This window comes from Tamandua tetradactyla, chromosome 1, assembly GCF_023851605.1.
Source record: "Tamandua tetradactyla isolate mTamTet1 chromosome 1, mTamTet1.pri, whole genome shotgun sequence".
Lineage (NCBI taxonomy): Eukaryota > Metazoa > Chordata > Mammalia > Pilosa > Myrmecophagidae > Tamandua > Tamandua tetradactyla.
Window position 1 is genome coordinate 202,965,520 of NC_135327.1, and position 15,441 is coordinate 202,980,960.

The 15,441-nt window shown below is 51.7% G+C and overlaps 1 protein-coding gene across 1 annotated transcript; it reads right to left on the bottom strand.

Annotated features, from left to right (window-relative positions):
• Window positions 1-2,206: 2,206 nt before the first annotated feature.
• Window positions 2,207-8,297, bottom strand: MNX1 (motor neuron and pancreas homeobox 1). Its single transcript, XM_077165302.1, has 3 exons — window positions 7,251-8,297; window positions 3,972-4,132; window positions 2,207-3,339 (listed from the first exon to the last, which is right to left on the bottom strand). Exons 1-3 carry the CDS (start codon window positions 7,966-7,968, stop codon window positions 2,971-2,973), a joined length of 1,248 nt encoding a protein of 415 aa, XP_077021417.1. The 5' UTR covers window positions 7,969-8,297; the 3' UTR covers window positions 2,207-2,970.
• Window positions 8,298-15,441: the final 7,144 nt, after the last annotated feature.

A 15,441-nucleotide genomic window follows, 5' to 3' on the forward strand; every position in this document is an offset into this window, starting at 1 on the left:
TTGGCGCTCTCGGGGCTGCCGGCGCGCACTTTTGAGTCGCACCGGAGCAAGGCCTCGCAACCATTCATTAGCCGGAATGAATTGTTCGCCGTGCCCGGAGTGGGTGAGGATGAGCCAGTGATTATATTTAAATTTGCTATAATTGATTTGGGGAAGAGCTACTGTGACAAGAACGAATTGATCATTAAATTTATTAGCGAGATAAATTCCGCTGCGATTAAGCAGCTGGCTAGAGACGCTGGGGCTGCTGGCGGGTCCAGCCTTCACCCTGAGTCTATAACCAAACCTTCCCCGCGCCAAAGCCGGCCGGGCCCTGCTTGCCTTGAGGATTTGGGGGGTGTCGCGGAGGGGTGTCTCCAAATAATAGCTTTAAATTATTTTATTTTGTTTTAGCACGTGCTCCTATTCCCTTTGTCCGAGTTGGGAACCGCTAAGTAGGCACCCCAGAGCTCCCCGCGTCCCTAAGTACACAGGCCGGATATTACACCCCCTTTCCAGGCCCAGACCCTCCCTCTTCTCTGGCTGCCCGCTGTTGGGCGGGGAGGCGGTGAAGGAAAATCCAGGCTGCGCTAGTCGAGCTCAGGGGGAAAATAACCCCCAGATGTGGAACCAGCCGGGGAAGAGATTGCTCCAGGCTTAACGTCAACCAATGTGTTAGAAATTAAAAAGTGATATATGCGGATTAGAGAGGTTTTTAAGCCCCCCAAAATGAATCCCCTCCCCCTCCTTTTCCCAAATCCCTTTCCTCGGGACTTGTCGCTTCTCCACCAGTTGAAAAACCAGTCCTTGTTCCCCAAAGGCACCTTTGGACCCCAAGGCGGCGGCGAGATTCCGCGCCCTCCCTCTCCCCACCTAACACACTTCTCACTTCGCTCCCAGCAGCTCGCCTCGCCCCGCCCCGGCCTTGGCAGAGATTGGTTTTTATGGAAGGAGCCCGGGGTGATAATGAGCTGCCAGAGAGGATATTAATCTCACCCCGGCCCCTTAGGTAGAGGAGTAGCCACGCTGGCCCGCGCTGTAATCACCCAAATGAAACGCCAAGCCCTTCTGAACTCATTTATCAGCTGGAAGGAGGAGGAAGAGACGGCGAGGGGAGGGATGGGGATGGGGACTGCTTACCCCGTTGCCCAGGTACTCGTAAAACAGAGACGAGGGGAACGAGGACAAGACCAGAGGGAGCAAAAGAATCAAATATATCCTGATCCTGTCTGCTCTAGACCTACTGGGTGGGGAGTGGGAGGCCGAGAGCTGGAAGACCACCAGGCCGGGATGGGCCACTGTAGGGTCTGCCCCCGCAACTGAGCCGCGACCTCTGTTCCGCAGACCCTGCCGCACGTTCTCCAGCTTGTATCTGGAGCCGAGAGCGGCGGAGGCTGGGCTGGCGGTTACCCGAGCGGCCGCAGCTCCAGGCGAAGTGGCGGGTGTGAGTCGGACATGTGCAGAGCACATGGCCAGCAGGCCTTACGCAGCCCGCGGTGATTGATGGGACACACTGCAGAGGTTTATTAATCCAAAGCCATTGCAGCCCGGGTGTGAAGCGTCCGTGCCGCCGGCCAGCTCTTCTCACGGAGGACAGATGTACAGATCCAAGCAAACCATTCATGGCTTGCTCAAGGAGAGAGGGAGGGCAGGAGTAGGTGGGGAAAAAAAGCAACGCACTGTTCAATGTATTCTGGTAAATGTGCCTCAGTAGCGCATAGGTCTGCACAATGTCACTGAAGTCTAGTCGTTTGAAGTTTATTTTTTGAAACATTCAAATCATGCATTTCCATTTCTGGAGCGCCAATGAGACAGAAAGATTCTCCAAAGAATTAAGAAGTAAACATACAGGGAGTCCAAAGTCACTCTCCTGAAATTCACACCTCACCAGGGCAGACTTAAGCCTGCCACCCCGGGAACGCGCTGACACCTGAAGCTCGGATATTTTTACCAAGACTTTGCACCTGCGACTCTCTAGCAGGGCAGGAATTAAAGTCCCCCCTCCCCCATATACACAGACACCTCAAGACCTAGCAGTGGAAGGGGGCTTAACTATTTGCAATTATTTCAGCCTCCACCATCCCTCTGTTGCAAATGGTGGAGTAGACACCACCACCCCCATCATTTCAACAAAACAGTAAAACCTGCTTTCCTAAGAACTCCCCCAACATATTTACACTCGTATGCAGTAAAAAAAAAAATTTATTTTACATTCCATCAAGGGCGATGGGAGAAGCTAAATAATAATTTAGCATGCATAAGTAGACGTTTCTTTTTTATATAAATACAATATACAAAAATAAAGACGGTACAGTTTTAAGATTTCCAGCAGTTTGAATGCTCATGACATAAAGATTTTTCCCCCCTAGGATACATAAGCACAAAACCTTTTTTCCCCCCAATACTCATCAAAAGAATGTCGTTTCCAGACAACGTTTCAAGTTTCAAAGATCGTTTAACACTGTAGGTTTTTGCCTTCTCTGATGGGGGCAAGAGGGCAGATGGGAGGTTTCCCCTGGAATTGGTAGGTTCTTTTCATAAACACCTCCCTTCCCCCCCTAACCAAAATTAAATTAAAAAGAAAGAGAGTTCAGGTTTGAAGCCCCTGGGTCTTTCTCCCGCTGTCACTTGAAGAGCAGATGAGGTGCTGTGGCCAAAAAGGAAAGCCCTCCAGGACTGGGAAGACCAGAGGATAACTCCACCCTCGGTCCTCTTCAGATGTTCCGAGGCGGAGGCCACCGAAACCCAGCACGCGGGCCCTGGAGGGGTCGGACATTGGAAGGGAGCTGGGACCCGTAAGTCCCGGAAGCCTGAGGGGTCGGCAGAGAGAAACCGATCCATCTGTGCCCTCCTTACCCTCTCAAGCCATGGCAGGCACAGGGCATCGTAGCTCCGCGCGCTCCCACCCACCTGTCGGGACGCACCCGGGGCGCGGGCGTCGCGGGGTCTCCTGCTGCCCACCCCTTTGTTCCCTGCCGGTGCAGGGGAGTCCTACTGCGGCGGGGGCTGGTGGCCCGGGCCGCCGGGCCGCGTGTTAGGTGAGTCGTCTTCCGAGGAGCAGTCGGAGGAGGGAGCGTTGGTGTTGGCGCCGTTGCTGTAGGGGAAATTGTCGTCACCCTCGTCCTCTTCTTCCTCGGGGTCACTGTCCCTCAAGTCCCGCTGGCGGCGTCCACTGCCTTTCTCCCCGGACGCCGGCGGCCCCAGCACCTCCTGGTCGCCCTTCTCTTCCGCGCCACTGCTGCTTCCTTTCCCTGCTCCCCCGCCGCCGCCCTTCTGTTTTTCCGCCTCCTGCGCCGCCTGCTCTTTGGCTTTTTTGCTCCGTTTCCATTTCATCCGCCGGTTCTGGAACCAGATTTTCACCTGTGGGATAAAAGTAGACAGTCCCGGCGTGAGAAATTGACCATCACGATCCCCAGCCTTTGTTGGTCTTTTTCTGGGTGCGTCCTGGAAGCCCGCTGCCTCTACCGCACTCCCCACTTCCTCATTCCTGTGCCAAGACCCCGCTCAGCTGTGCAAGGCTTAGGGGCTGGAGTCAGACATGGCCGGTGGGGGTGGGGGGCTGCTCCTAGGAAGGCTGTGACTACTTCCCCAACTCCCTGGGCGTTTCTTTTTCTAGCAGCGCCCTCCTTCTAAGGAGGGGAGGAACAGGACAGCTAGCGAGCGCCCCTGTAAATTTCAAGATATTCTCTCTTTTCTTTCTGGAACCACCTGTACCGGAATCTCGAAGTGGGGGGTGGCAAGAAGTGAGTAGTTTAAAATGCAGATTCTTAAGCCGTACCGCGAACCTTCTGAATCAGATTTGTGGGCGCTGATAGCTGACCTCTAGCCCGGAGTGTCATTTCCGCACCCTAACGGTGGAGAACCACAACTCCAGACGCCCAGGATGGCCGGAGAATCAAGAGTGCGGGGGTGGGGGTGGGGGGCGGTGAGAGTGTCCGGATCGGGAGGCAGAAAGAGTCTGGGCGGTAGACCAGGAAGGGAAGGCAGCGCACCTGTGTCTCAGTGAGCATGAGCGAAGTGGCCACCTCGAAGCGCTTGGGCCGCGACAGGTACTTGTTGAGTTTGAACTGGTGTTCCAGCTCCAGCAGCTGCTGGCTCGTGAAGGCTGTGCGAGGCCGGCGGCACTTTCCTAGGAGGTTCGACTGCGCCTGGGCTGCGAGACCCGGGGAAGAGAAGTATGAACCCGCAGCCCGGCTCTCTGGACCTTTCCGCCCCCACTCTCACCCCACTTCTCCAAATAAAAATTCTAAGTCTACTGCTGTTTCCCGCCTTGCCCTGTAAAGAGTTTCCCTCCCCTTCTCTCAACTTCAGCATCTTCTCACCAAGGAAGAGGGGCGGCCAAGACGGAGAAGGCCCTGGCAACCAGGACTGAAACCCCCAAATGGAGCCAGAAGGTTTGCTTTTAATGGAACCAAATTCTCTTGTCTCGGAGAGCTCCTGGGACTCCTGATTAGTGAGAGTTCTCTGCCCAGGGGCACCCTCTCCACCTGGGTGGGGGTTCCTAGTAAGAAGGCTGACAAAAAGGCTACAGGCACAAGTGACCCCGAGAGACTAAAAGTCCTTCCTTTCCTTACTATACCTTCCCCAAGTCAGACAAATCCAAACAGTTTTCAGGGAATCGCTTGTTCCTGTTTCTTTCCATCCACCAATGAATTGGTGTGGGGTTCCCACTTCTGCCGCCTTAAATGAAGAAGGACCAAAGTCCCCGCCTTAAGTAGTATATTTATCAGGGGCCTTTTCACACTTAATTTTTTTTATCTTGGCTACCCCCTCTCCCCCAAGGTACAAAGGGAAAAGTAGCTGGGAGATGGGAAGCTTTTTCAGTACAATTCTCATTACGCAAATTACAGGGCAAGGGGGAGGCGTGGATCCGGCTTGCTGTGCCATCCAAGAGGGCTTCTCTGGCTTTATTTACATAATTTCGCACGGTTACATCACAGAGCATTTTATGACCTCAAAACGAGACTTCCCTTGATTTCCCAGGAGCCTGACAAGTGTTAGACAATAAAAGAAAGAAAGAAAAGAAAGGAAAGGAAAGAAAAGCGGCCAGGACGAAGCCGGGATGAGCTCAGGCTCCCCCGGGACAGGCAATTTGCTTTATTGGAAAGCCCACGCCCCCCGCTTTAGTTAAACAAGGCTCGGAATTCCCAACTTGACAATACATTAGAACTTTAATTAAAACACAGGCTCCAAAGGGACCATTTGGGAAATGCCATCCGACAGACAAAGACAACAAATTAAAAAAGAAAGCCAAGAAGGTTTTCCAGCGACTGGAGATGGAGGGATTCTCAGAATAAATTCCACCCTTCTCGCCTGTATTCAGATTCAGATTCCTTTTTGGAATTTAAAGCTGTGATTTAATTCAGCCACCTCTTGGTCGAGATTAGAATTAGATGGGCGAGGTGCATCCCGCTTTAATCTATTCTCAGCGCGACCTTAGGCTCCACGCAGGACCCGGGCGCCCCGCTTGGTGCCAGGGTTGGGGGTGGTGAGGCGAGGAGGATGGGATGGAGAAGGAGGCCCCGGGAACCATTCGCGAGGCCAGGATAACCTCGCACTCACCAGCCTCTCAGCCGCGAGCCCCTCTCACGGAGCGACCGAGCTCCCAGGTTCGGAAAATGCAGGTCAAAATGGAAAAATTATGGGCTGGGGAGCTACACCACAACTGTCTTCTCATTGGAAGGGGTTTGCTGGGCTCGTCCTCCAGCTCCGGAAGTGCGGCCTGGTTTTGGCTGACCCCCGATCAACATGCTCAGCTACCTCCAAACTGAGAGCTGATAGTTATCTGAGAGTTTTCTCTACCCGTTCCCGGGGGGTGGGGGGTGGGTAAGGAGGGACTGACTCTTCTGACTCTCAAACAGCAAAGGATGGAGCGGCCATTAGGGCTTCAGTTGGAGCTGGCCTGAAGGTGGCCAGTGGACAAATAGCACGTTGGGATTTTATCACTCCCCTGTGATTTCTCCAGCCTTCTGGGGTCCTAGCTTTTCTCTGTTTAGTTACAACCACGACTTTTAGCAAAGGAATCTGAATTCTGGCAAGCGTTTGTTTCTGTTTTCTTTTTCTACTCCTTTTTTTTTTTTTTTTTTTTTTTTGCCGGCCTCCTATTGCTGCATCTCCCCAGTCTTAACAAATCCTTTCAGACCAAAACAATGGTGCCTTTTTGTTTGGGCGTTCGGCAGTTGAAAAAATAAATCCGAATACACCTTCCTCTCCTTCTGGCCTGACTCGAAACAAACCGACAGCGGGTGAAGTGGGGCCGCGCTGCAGAGCCTGAATCCCCAGGCGCGTCCGCCGTGCTGCGCCAGCTTGCCTTAGGAAAGACCCGGCCGCCCCAGGTGTCCAGGACAGGTTTTCGGCCTGGTTGGGCGAGGATGACGCCGGCAGCCCAGCTGAGGGTGACTGGAGCCTCCCTGGCTCCAACCTTGGGCAGAAACTCGGTACGGGTGTTGGGCGCCCTACGTCCGGGCGCCGCACCTGCTGCTCAGAGTCCCTGGTTTGGGATTCTTGGAGCAGAGAGCATTTCCCGCCGGTAGAAACGCGGCCAGGCCATCTGCATCTTGGACCTGGCATTCCGGACCCCAGCAAGCTTCCAAAGGCGTGCGGGCGCCCTGAAAAGATCCCGGAGATCGCCGTAACCCTGGTGTCGCAGATCCCAGGTCGCTTTCAGCTCGTTTCTTGTTCACTGCTCCTGGATCGCTCTCCCTCTCCTCGCGAGGGGCGGGGTTTCTCTTCAGGGCCCCAGAATGGCAGCCCAAGTCATCAAGTCCTTTTCCTCGGATAAGCCTAAGGTTTTAGTGAACCCCAATCGTCCGGCCTGCCTAACTTGGGCGCTCTTCAGTAAGCCTTTTCGCGCCACTTGCTTCTCCTCCAGCTCGTTAAGGTTAATCATTATATTTTAGTCCCACACCTCCATCTGCCCCTTCTCGTTAAAAGAGGAAGAAAAGACGAGGACAGTGAGTGGCCATTTTAATAATTCGCTGCTAACCTCACACCGCACCCGGCAGGTGTGGGAGTCTTCTCAGGCCCAGGCAAAGCACAGACGGCTTCGTCACCCCTGTATACCACTCTTCGAGCAGAAAGCAAAGAGATGGAAAACTGGTGCAGTGTGGATACAGTGTGTGGGATGCGTAGAGAACCTACTGCCAAGACAGCAACCCTATCCCCCCCTTTTCTTCCCACCCATCCCAGGCCCAGAGGCGGCGGGTGTGGCACTCGGACTCCCTCCCTCCCGGGCAGGCATGGCTTGTTTGCTGGCGCGCGCGGGTACTCACAGTTAAAGTCGGGCATCTTGGGCAGGATCATACCCGCGGTGGACGCGCGCAACCACTGGTCCAGCTGGAAGGTGCCGGCGCTGAGCTTAATGGGGTCTGCGGGGTGCGCGGGGTGCGCGCCCTGCACCTGCGAGTACGAGTAGGAGAGGGCCGGGTGCTGGCCGGCCAGCGCCGCCGCCGCCGCCGCGGAGTAGCCGTAGACCGGGTGGCCATAGAGCGCCGCCTGGGCCGGGAGGCCCGCGCCGCCCTGCGCCGCCGCCGGGTGCAGCCCCAGGGCCATGCCCCCCGCAGCGGCGGCGGCAGCGGCGGCTGCAGCTGCGGCCGCAGCAGCCGCGCCCGGGTGCTGGTGGTGGTGGTGGCCCCCGGACCCGCCGCCTGTCCCGCCGCCTGTGCCGCCGCCGCCGGCGCCCAGGAAGCCAGGTTTGGGCAGGAGCCCGCAGTGCGCCGCCAGCAGGCGCGGGGGCGAGGGACTCTCGGCGCGCAGGCAGTCGGCGCTCGCGGCGGGTGGCTCCGAAGACGCCGGGCTGCAACTGCTGCTGGCGCTGCTGCCGCCGCTGCTGCCCGCACTGCTTGGCCCGCTGCTGCTGCTGCCGCTGTGGCCAGATGTGGCGGCCGAGAGCGAAGTGACCAGGGCCAGCGGAGAAGTCTGTGCTGAGGCCGCTTTCGGGGGGTCGACCGCTAGCAGAGCGTCGATGCGGAAATTTTTGGATTTTTCCATCGGCTCGTTTGGGAGCTCGCTTTCAGGGTCTGGTGGTGGGTGATGGTGGTCGTGTGTGGACTCGCGGAGTCTGTGGGTGACGGTGGCAAGCCCCAGGTTTGGTTATTATGATTGTGATTATTTGCTAATAGTCTATTCGAGGTGCCGGAAATTCAGCCGAGAGTGACCATGGTCCAGGACGCCTCCTCCCTCCGATCCTCGGACCCGGGCCGCGCCTACACCCTCTCTCACTCTCACACTCACGCAAACTCACACGCAGATGCTTCCGCGCGCCGCGCCTGGGGACCCGGGTTCTTAGCCCTCAAGCCCCTCAGGCAACCACAGCAAAATGTCGCTGGCGCCGTAGTAAAGAGCCGGGCGCCCAACTCTTCTCACTTGAAGCCGCAGCGCGGCCGCCGATTGGCGCTCGGGGCGGAGGGGGAGCCGGCGGGGGAGGTGCCGGCTTCGGCCAGCGCCATTGGCCGCAGTGCACACCTGTCACTGTCGGAACCCACGGCCCTCCCCGGGCCCGCCCCCGGCCGAGCCAGCCCCAGCGCCGCGGGGTCCTAAAACAGCTCGCGAGGTTCGAGCCGTGGTTGCGGGGGCAGGGATGGCGACAGGGATCGAAAACTGGGAAGTTCAACTTTTGGGTCTCCATTCGCCCTATAGCAGGCGACTCGTGGAGCAGCGCAGCTGACAGTCCAGCTCCCGACGGGAGAACCGTGGACTGCGGGAGTCCTGCCCAGCAGGCAAGAGGCTGCAGCCGACCGCCGCTGGTGGCTGGGATTGTGAGGGGACGCGCAGCCAGAGTTCTAGGCACGCATTTCCTAGAGCCAACAACGCTTGTCCTCTCTCACCTCCTTGCCAACACTACACGTTGTTCACTTCTGCGTCAGGGAGCCCAATGATTCCACGCTTCTGAGGGTCCGCGCCCGGGTTACTATCTGGCTACTCTGCTAAGTGAAGGCAGTAGAGAAGATCATTACGGTCCCCGAGGTCTGCTCGTGGGTTTCCAGGGCGCGAGGAGAAAACGGTTTGTTTTTCTTGTTGCCAACCCGCCGCAGGCTGAACCTACCTTATCGCCTCTTGGGCATCCCGTGCATTTCAGGTGTGTGTTGGGAGTGTGTGGTGAGTAGTAAACGTGCGTGTGATTGTGGATTTGGGCTTCCACAAATCCTCGCTGTGACTCCTCTCTGGGTCGAGTCAGAGAGGGCACATTCTGCCAGGAGGCCTGCAGTACCCACGCAGGCTCGGACCGGAAGCTTGCTCGTGAGAGGTCTGCAACTGGGCCACTTTGCACGTCCTCTGTGAGGAGGGGAGCAGAATGATTTTTCCCCGGGAAAGAAACTCTTTCTCTCTGCTGAAGGATGTCTAAGGGGCATGCGGGAGAGGATGATCACCTCGGGAACTGGAAAGTCCGTGGATGGGGCAGTGAGTTACAGAAGCTATCATCCGAAGGCCGGGCCCACTCTGACCTTGGGTTTACCTTCCGAGGTCTGAGGCAAAGGAAATTTCAATCTCTCTCCACTTCCTATGAGCAGCATCTTGGAAAGTCAAGATGAGACTTAATCAAGACTGCCCAAGATAGTGGAGTGAGGGTCCAGATTTCAGCCTTCCACCCCATACATATACTTCAAATATTTTCAGTAAAAACAATTCCAAGTGTTTTTGACAGGTTGAAAGAATCAATACCTGTAGGTCTGGGAGTCAAGCCCTCCACAAACACTGAGGCATTGTCAATAGCACCATTAGACCCACTTATCTTCCCCAAACAGGCTGGTACTGAGAATGAGGGAAAGAGTTTCAGGCATCACAAAAAGCCATGGTTTCCTATGTAGGTGAGAGTTAAATAAAGAGGACAACAAAAGGAGCTATTGAGAAGGGTAGAGGATTAAAGAGAAGAATCAGCACCAGGTAAACTTAAAATTAATAGGTCAAGTTATTACAAGAGGGATTTAAAAAAAGAAGAAGAAGACACTGTGGTGGCTTTTCTTTAAAAACCCTCTTACACCTAGATGAATTCATCACAATGATTCTGTTGGCATTGGGGATAGTTCTTTTCAATCATAACACGGAGCAGTTCTGAGATACACAATACTAGCAATGGATAAGGGGCAGTAATTTGGAATAAATATTATACAGCTTTGTAAAAAAAAAAACAAAACAATGATTAGGGCAGGCCATGTTGGTTCAGCAGGCAGAGTTCTCACTTGCCATGCCAGAGACCTGGTGCCAGAGACCTGGGTTCTGTTCCTGGTGCTTGCCCATGGAAAAACAACAACAACTACAACAAACCCCAATGATTAGTAAATAGAAATGACAATATTTAAATGTTGTTTGTCTTGCCTTTCGGTGATATCTCAGTGTGATGATAAAAATGCAGACCTGCTTCTAAGGAAGGATGGAAACACTCATTTCTTGAACACCTAGTATGTGCCCTGAGCTATAAGTATATATATATACTTATTATTATTTATTATAAGTATATGTAATAATATATACTTATCAAGTATATATATATATACATAAGTATATATATATACTTAATCTTCATTATGACAATAGAGGAAAGATATAATATATTACAGGTTCAAAGTAGTTGACTCTTGTCCCCAGCAGACGGTTAAGCTCCAGGGTTGGAATGGGGCTCATTCAATTCCCATCCCTCTCTGCTCTCCTCTATGTTCCAGGTGTATGCATTCCTATTTCTCCACCCTGTCTTTTACCCTTGGGGAAGAAGAGTTTGTAAAGAGAATCTATGTGTCTTGACCACCCGTTCTGGGTGAGAAACCCTGCAAGGGACAGTAAGATACCTCAAATGTTAACCGAGGGTAGGGACCGAAATCTTCTCCTCTATCTCATATATGGGTTTAGCTCTGAGGCTGATATGCTTTTCCCCAGGTCCCATCACTCCTCCTTCCCATCTGTTGGGGGTCAGGTTCTTTGGTCCTGATAGCAATGGCTTAGGAGGCTGGAGGAGGAGAGGGGTGAAAAAAAAAAAAAAACCCCACAACTTTCCCAAGAAATGTCTTGGAGAAACTACTCACTGCTCTTCTCTCCAATGTAAAATAACCACTGCCAGGTTATTTTAGGTAGGGTGGTAGTGCAGTCTCGACTCAGTAAAATCAATGCATCTTTCTCAACAAAACTATCCTTTTTATTTTTTTACAACTCCCAGAGTTGTAAACACCCCCTTTTGTTTGGCAGTAATAATGTTCTAGGACCCCTTAAAATCACCCTTACCTCCCAGGTTTCTATCTACCTGGGACTAACTGAGATCACCTACTTGAAAACACAAATGAGGATAACAATTCATGAGAGAATCTGGTATGAATAGATAGGTCTTATTTAACCCACCCCAGCTCCTACTATCTGTGAGGTTGAATGAGACAATCCAAAGACTGGGCTGAAGATTGTTGGGCAAGTCCTGGTTGCTCCTCTAACTGGCAATGCAACTTCGGATGTTGAAGGTTTTAATCTTGATGGATTTTTGTTTCTCTCTCTAGAAAAGTGGGCGGGGCGGGGGAGGGAGCTAGACTAAATGAACTCTCTGGTCCTAAAAATCTTTAAAATTTTTCATATATTCTTTTTATGTTTAAAAGTAAATTAATATGTATAGGAGGTTGTGAAGTTGTATGAAGAGGGAAAGGAAGAGGAAGAGAAAGAGAGAGATTTCAGAAGTTTAGGATCTTTGTATAGTTTACAATGTGTGAAGCCAAGCATGCTGGGGTCTCTTCCTGTTCCCAGCATCTGTATTGACCCAGCCCTGCTGGCTTTGAAGAAGGTTTGGGGCAGACAGGAGCTGGGTGGGGTCTTGGGAAGGGCTGGAATGAGAGATCAAAGCTCTGGTCTGAGCAGTACTCCAGAGGTCTCTAGGTAACTATTTTTTTTTTCCAGGGGCCCCTGGGGCAGAATCCAGCACTTGTAGGAACAAGAACACTTGGTTTCTCAGGACAGCAAGAAAGATCTGATGTACCTTTAATCAGGCACCTAGCTGGCCCCCAGCTCAATACCCACCCACGCTTAGCACTGGATCTTTTTGTCTTTTCAGCCTGTCTGCCTGTAAGATACTGAATATTGCTCTGCAACTGTCATCCCTCCCACTGAGTAGAAAGGAGAGATGGTAATTCATACAGTCTCAAAAGAAAAGACTGTTTTAAATCTCTGTCTATTCACGTCTAGAATTAATGTGAGTTAGGAACCTGTGAAGATTTCGAATAAAATCTATGTGTACACATAGTCAGAACATGGAATGTAGGTATCATTTGTTTATTTATCATTTATATATCACTTACTTCCAAGTGATATGAGGTTAATTACATGACAGTAATTAACATGAAGCAAATTTGGAATGGAAATTAGGTGGCTAGGGGATGGGGTAAGAACATCTCCCACCTTCCCTAAGCTCAAGGTTTCCAAAACTGGAACCCAGGGCTGTCAGATAGGAACTCACCCTTTAGAAGGGCCCCGTGCAAGCTACACAGCCTCTGTGGCTGACAACATGCTCTTCTAGGAGATTCATTCAATTAAACTTCAAGTTAACCTTATGAGGTTCTTTTCAGTTTATCCTTGAGGAAACTGAGGCAAGGAAACATTATGTAACTTGTCTGAGGTCACGGACGTTAGCAAGTGATGCAGATAGGACTTGAACGCATACATACCCTGGACTCCAAACGGAGTGCTCTAAATTATTCTGCGATACTGTCTTTTGAGAGAATAGCTGATTTCCCTGCTCAGGACATAAGTAGGTGCAGTGGGGAGGAAGGACGCAAGAGACGCTAGGAATGAGATGGGAGATAATCCAACTTCCTTGCTTGCCTGTTTAGACGTTGGCGTCTAAAGCAGCCTCAGGATCCGGCAAACCCGGGACTGGGGAACCTGCGGGTGCGCCGGGAGGGCCTGAGGTCACAGGAAGGCGACGCTATGGGTGGGGGAGGGGAATGAAAACACCCCAGATAGCCGGGGGTGGGGGAGACCTGCTTGGGTGACAACCCCCCACTCCCTCTATAGAACCCTGAGGGCCAAACTAAGGTATCAAGTCATTAGTGCGCCCTTTGATCTGCTGACCTTCTCAGACCCAGGGAGCTCTGCAAAGGTGTCTAGAAAGGGTGGGGCTTAGGGAGTAACGCTCCCCCCAGACTTAATCATTCAAATCCAAGGTGGGGTTCCCCGCAGGAGCACCCCGAGATGCTAGGTGGGGAGCCAGACACTGGTGTCTGCGAGGCGGTCCTGTACCTTTTCTTTTGTGGGTGCTCATTCACTACCTCGTCCTTCACACCTGAATTTCTTTTCGCTTTTGTAAAGGAAGCCAATAATTCACCCCTAACCTCTAACAGCATGGTTCGGAACCTCATACCAGAGTCGGGAAACCTACTTTGTGCGCCTCAGCGGGCCACAGCTCCCAATGCTCTAGAATATAGACCGCTTTTCTCCCAGGTCCCCTCCACCCTGCCCAGACCTAGCTTCAAACAAACCAGCCCAATCCGGGAATACCGGTACTGCTGTCGGATTTGGTAAGAAGTTGGGGGAAAGAGGCATGGCAGAAATTCTGTGGAATTTAAATGCATAAAAATCCAGCAACCAATGGACCTTCTATTTCTGGAAAATTTCCTCCAGATACAAAAATATCGACTTACTCTGCCGATTTCCCGGTTTCTCTAGATACTGCAGGTAGGGGATAGGCCTGGCAGTTGCCCGTTCAACTGCGGAGGTAGGCCTTGTCACCCCACAGGTTCCCACCAAGAGAACCTGAAAGCATTTTCAACCTCTTCTATTGCACTCATTCGAGATCCAGGGTTACAAAGAGAAGCAAACCGGGGGAGTGCGGAAGGAGGCAAGTTTGAGCTCCTTTAATTGTGTTGGAGGAGCAACAACCCTCAAGAGGGATGAAAGACTTCCCCCCAAAACTCCTATTTCTGCGACAGAATTTTATTTCTATTTTATTGCTGGTTGACAGGGCACTGTCCTTCATATCATTGTCAGGAATAAGGTATATAGGAAATACACTCATGACCTTAGACATTTCAGAATATTGCAACCTGTACTACCCAACTTGAAATAAAAGCTAACATCTGGGGAAAAAAAAGAAATGGAAAAAAACCCAACATCTGACCTAAAGTTCTTTGCGAGTTTTGCACAAATGAGTTTTTTTTTTATTTTAAGGCTGAGAACAAAGTATACACATCTTAAGAGAGTTCAGGTTTTTGTTTTGTTTTTTTTTTCCTACTTGGGCCTATGGGAATTGAACTCAGGTCTCCTGCATGGAAGGCAAGCATTCTACCACTGAACCACCCGTGTACCCAAGAGCCCAGTTTTAAAATACCCAATATAAAATATGTTTAGTAATGGACGACTAGCATTTTAAATGCTCTAAGTTGTTGTTCATGTAGCATTTGCCTAAGGCTGCCAGAGCACACCTCTCTAACCCATGTCTCTGGCTTTTTTGTCCCCCTCCGCACTTCTTCAGGAGAGGAAAGTGTCACAGAGTCAGACATGGACAACTATATGACCTAGATGACCAGAATTATACAAGCAAACGATGCATGTTACAAGAAAACAAGTGTCCACACCAGCCCAGACTGTAATTACTGATTTACAGTCTTCTGGGGGCTGGGAAGATGAAATGAACAGATAAGAGCACAAACACACAAACAGACATAGCTCAGGAACGTTTAATGCTTCAGTGCATGAACTTTTTAGTAAATTCTGACTTGAAATCATGGCTGAACAGTAGTGCAGTAATGTCCAAATCCATGTTAGATAATGGCAGGAAGTCTTGGCTAATTGGTCTATTTAGTAGTTGCTGATGTGGCAAAAGCTGCTACTGCTGAAGGCTTGGGGAGGGGGTTGGTGAGAGGCAGAGAGAGAGAGAGAGAGAAAGAGGGAGAGAGACTGGATGGTCTCCTGCTGCCACTTCCCAGAGCTGGGATGGAGGAGGGCTGTGGAGTTTTCCAAGATGGACAAATGGTATCTGCAGTCAAGTTTGTCTCTTTCAACCTTGCCCAAACCATTTCCTGCAGGTGCAGAAACTCAAGGCCCAAAGATAGAACCTGACAGAGTTTATCGGATCCCAGGCTTGGGCCAGACTTGCAAGAGAGGGAGTCTATTTGGTGATAGAACTTGGTTGGCTTGCTCCAGACCTTTCCACTCCCCCACCTATACCTTTCTTAGAGCAGCCTTTTCTCTCCCACAGCATACCTGTCCACCCCTCCACCCATGCTTTCTAATCAGGGTAGTGTGGTGGGAGCCCTCTGAAGGGCAGAGGAAACTAACAGAGTCAAGAACTTTTGCTTTCTCCTCCATTTGACCAGGGAATCTTTCACCCGAAAGGAATCTGAGCCCAGAGAGACGCAAAGCCACCCAGATAGCCGGGAAGATGAATTTAAAACAATCTGACAGGCTTCCAAGCAGTTATGCCCCTCCCCATGCTGCCAGAAACCTCCAAGTGGTCATCTGTATTTAGTACTTTTGACCGTATCTTCTTGTATAGTCTCA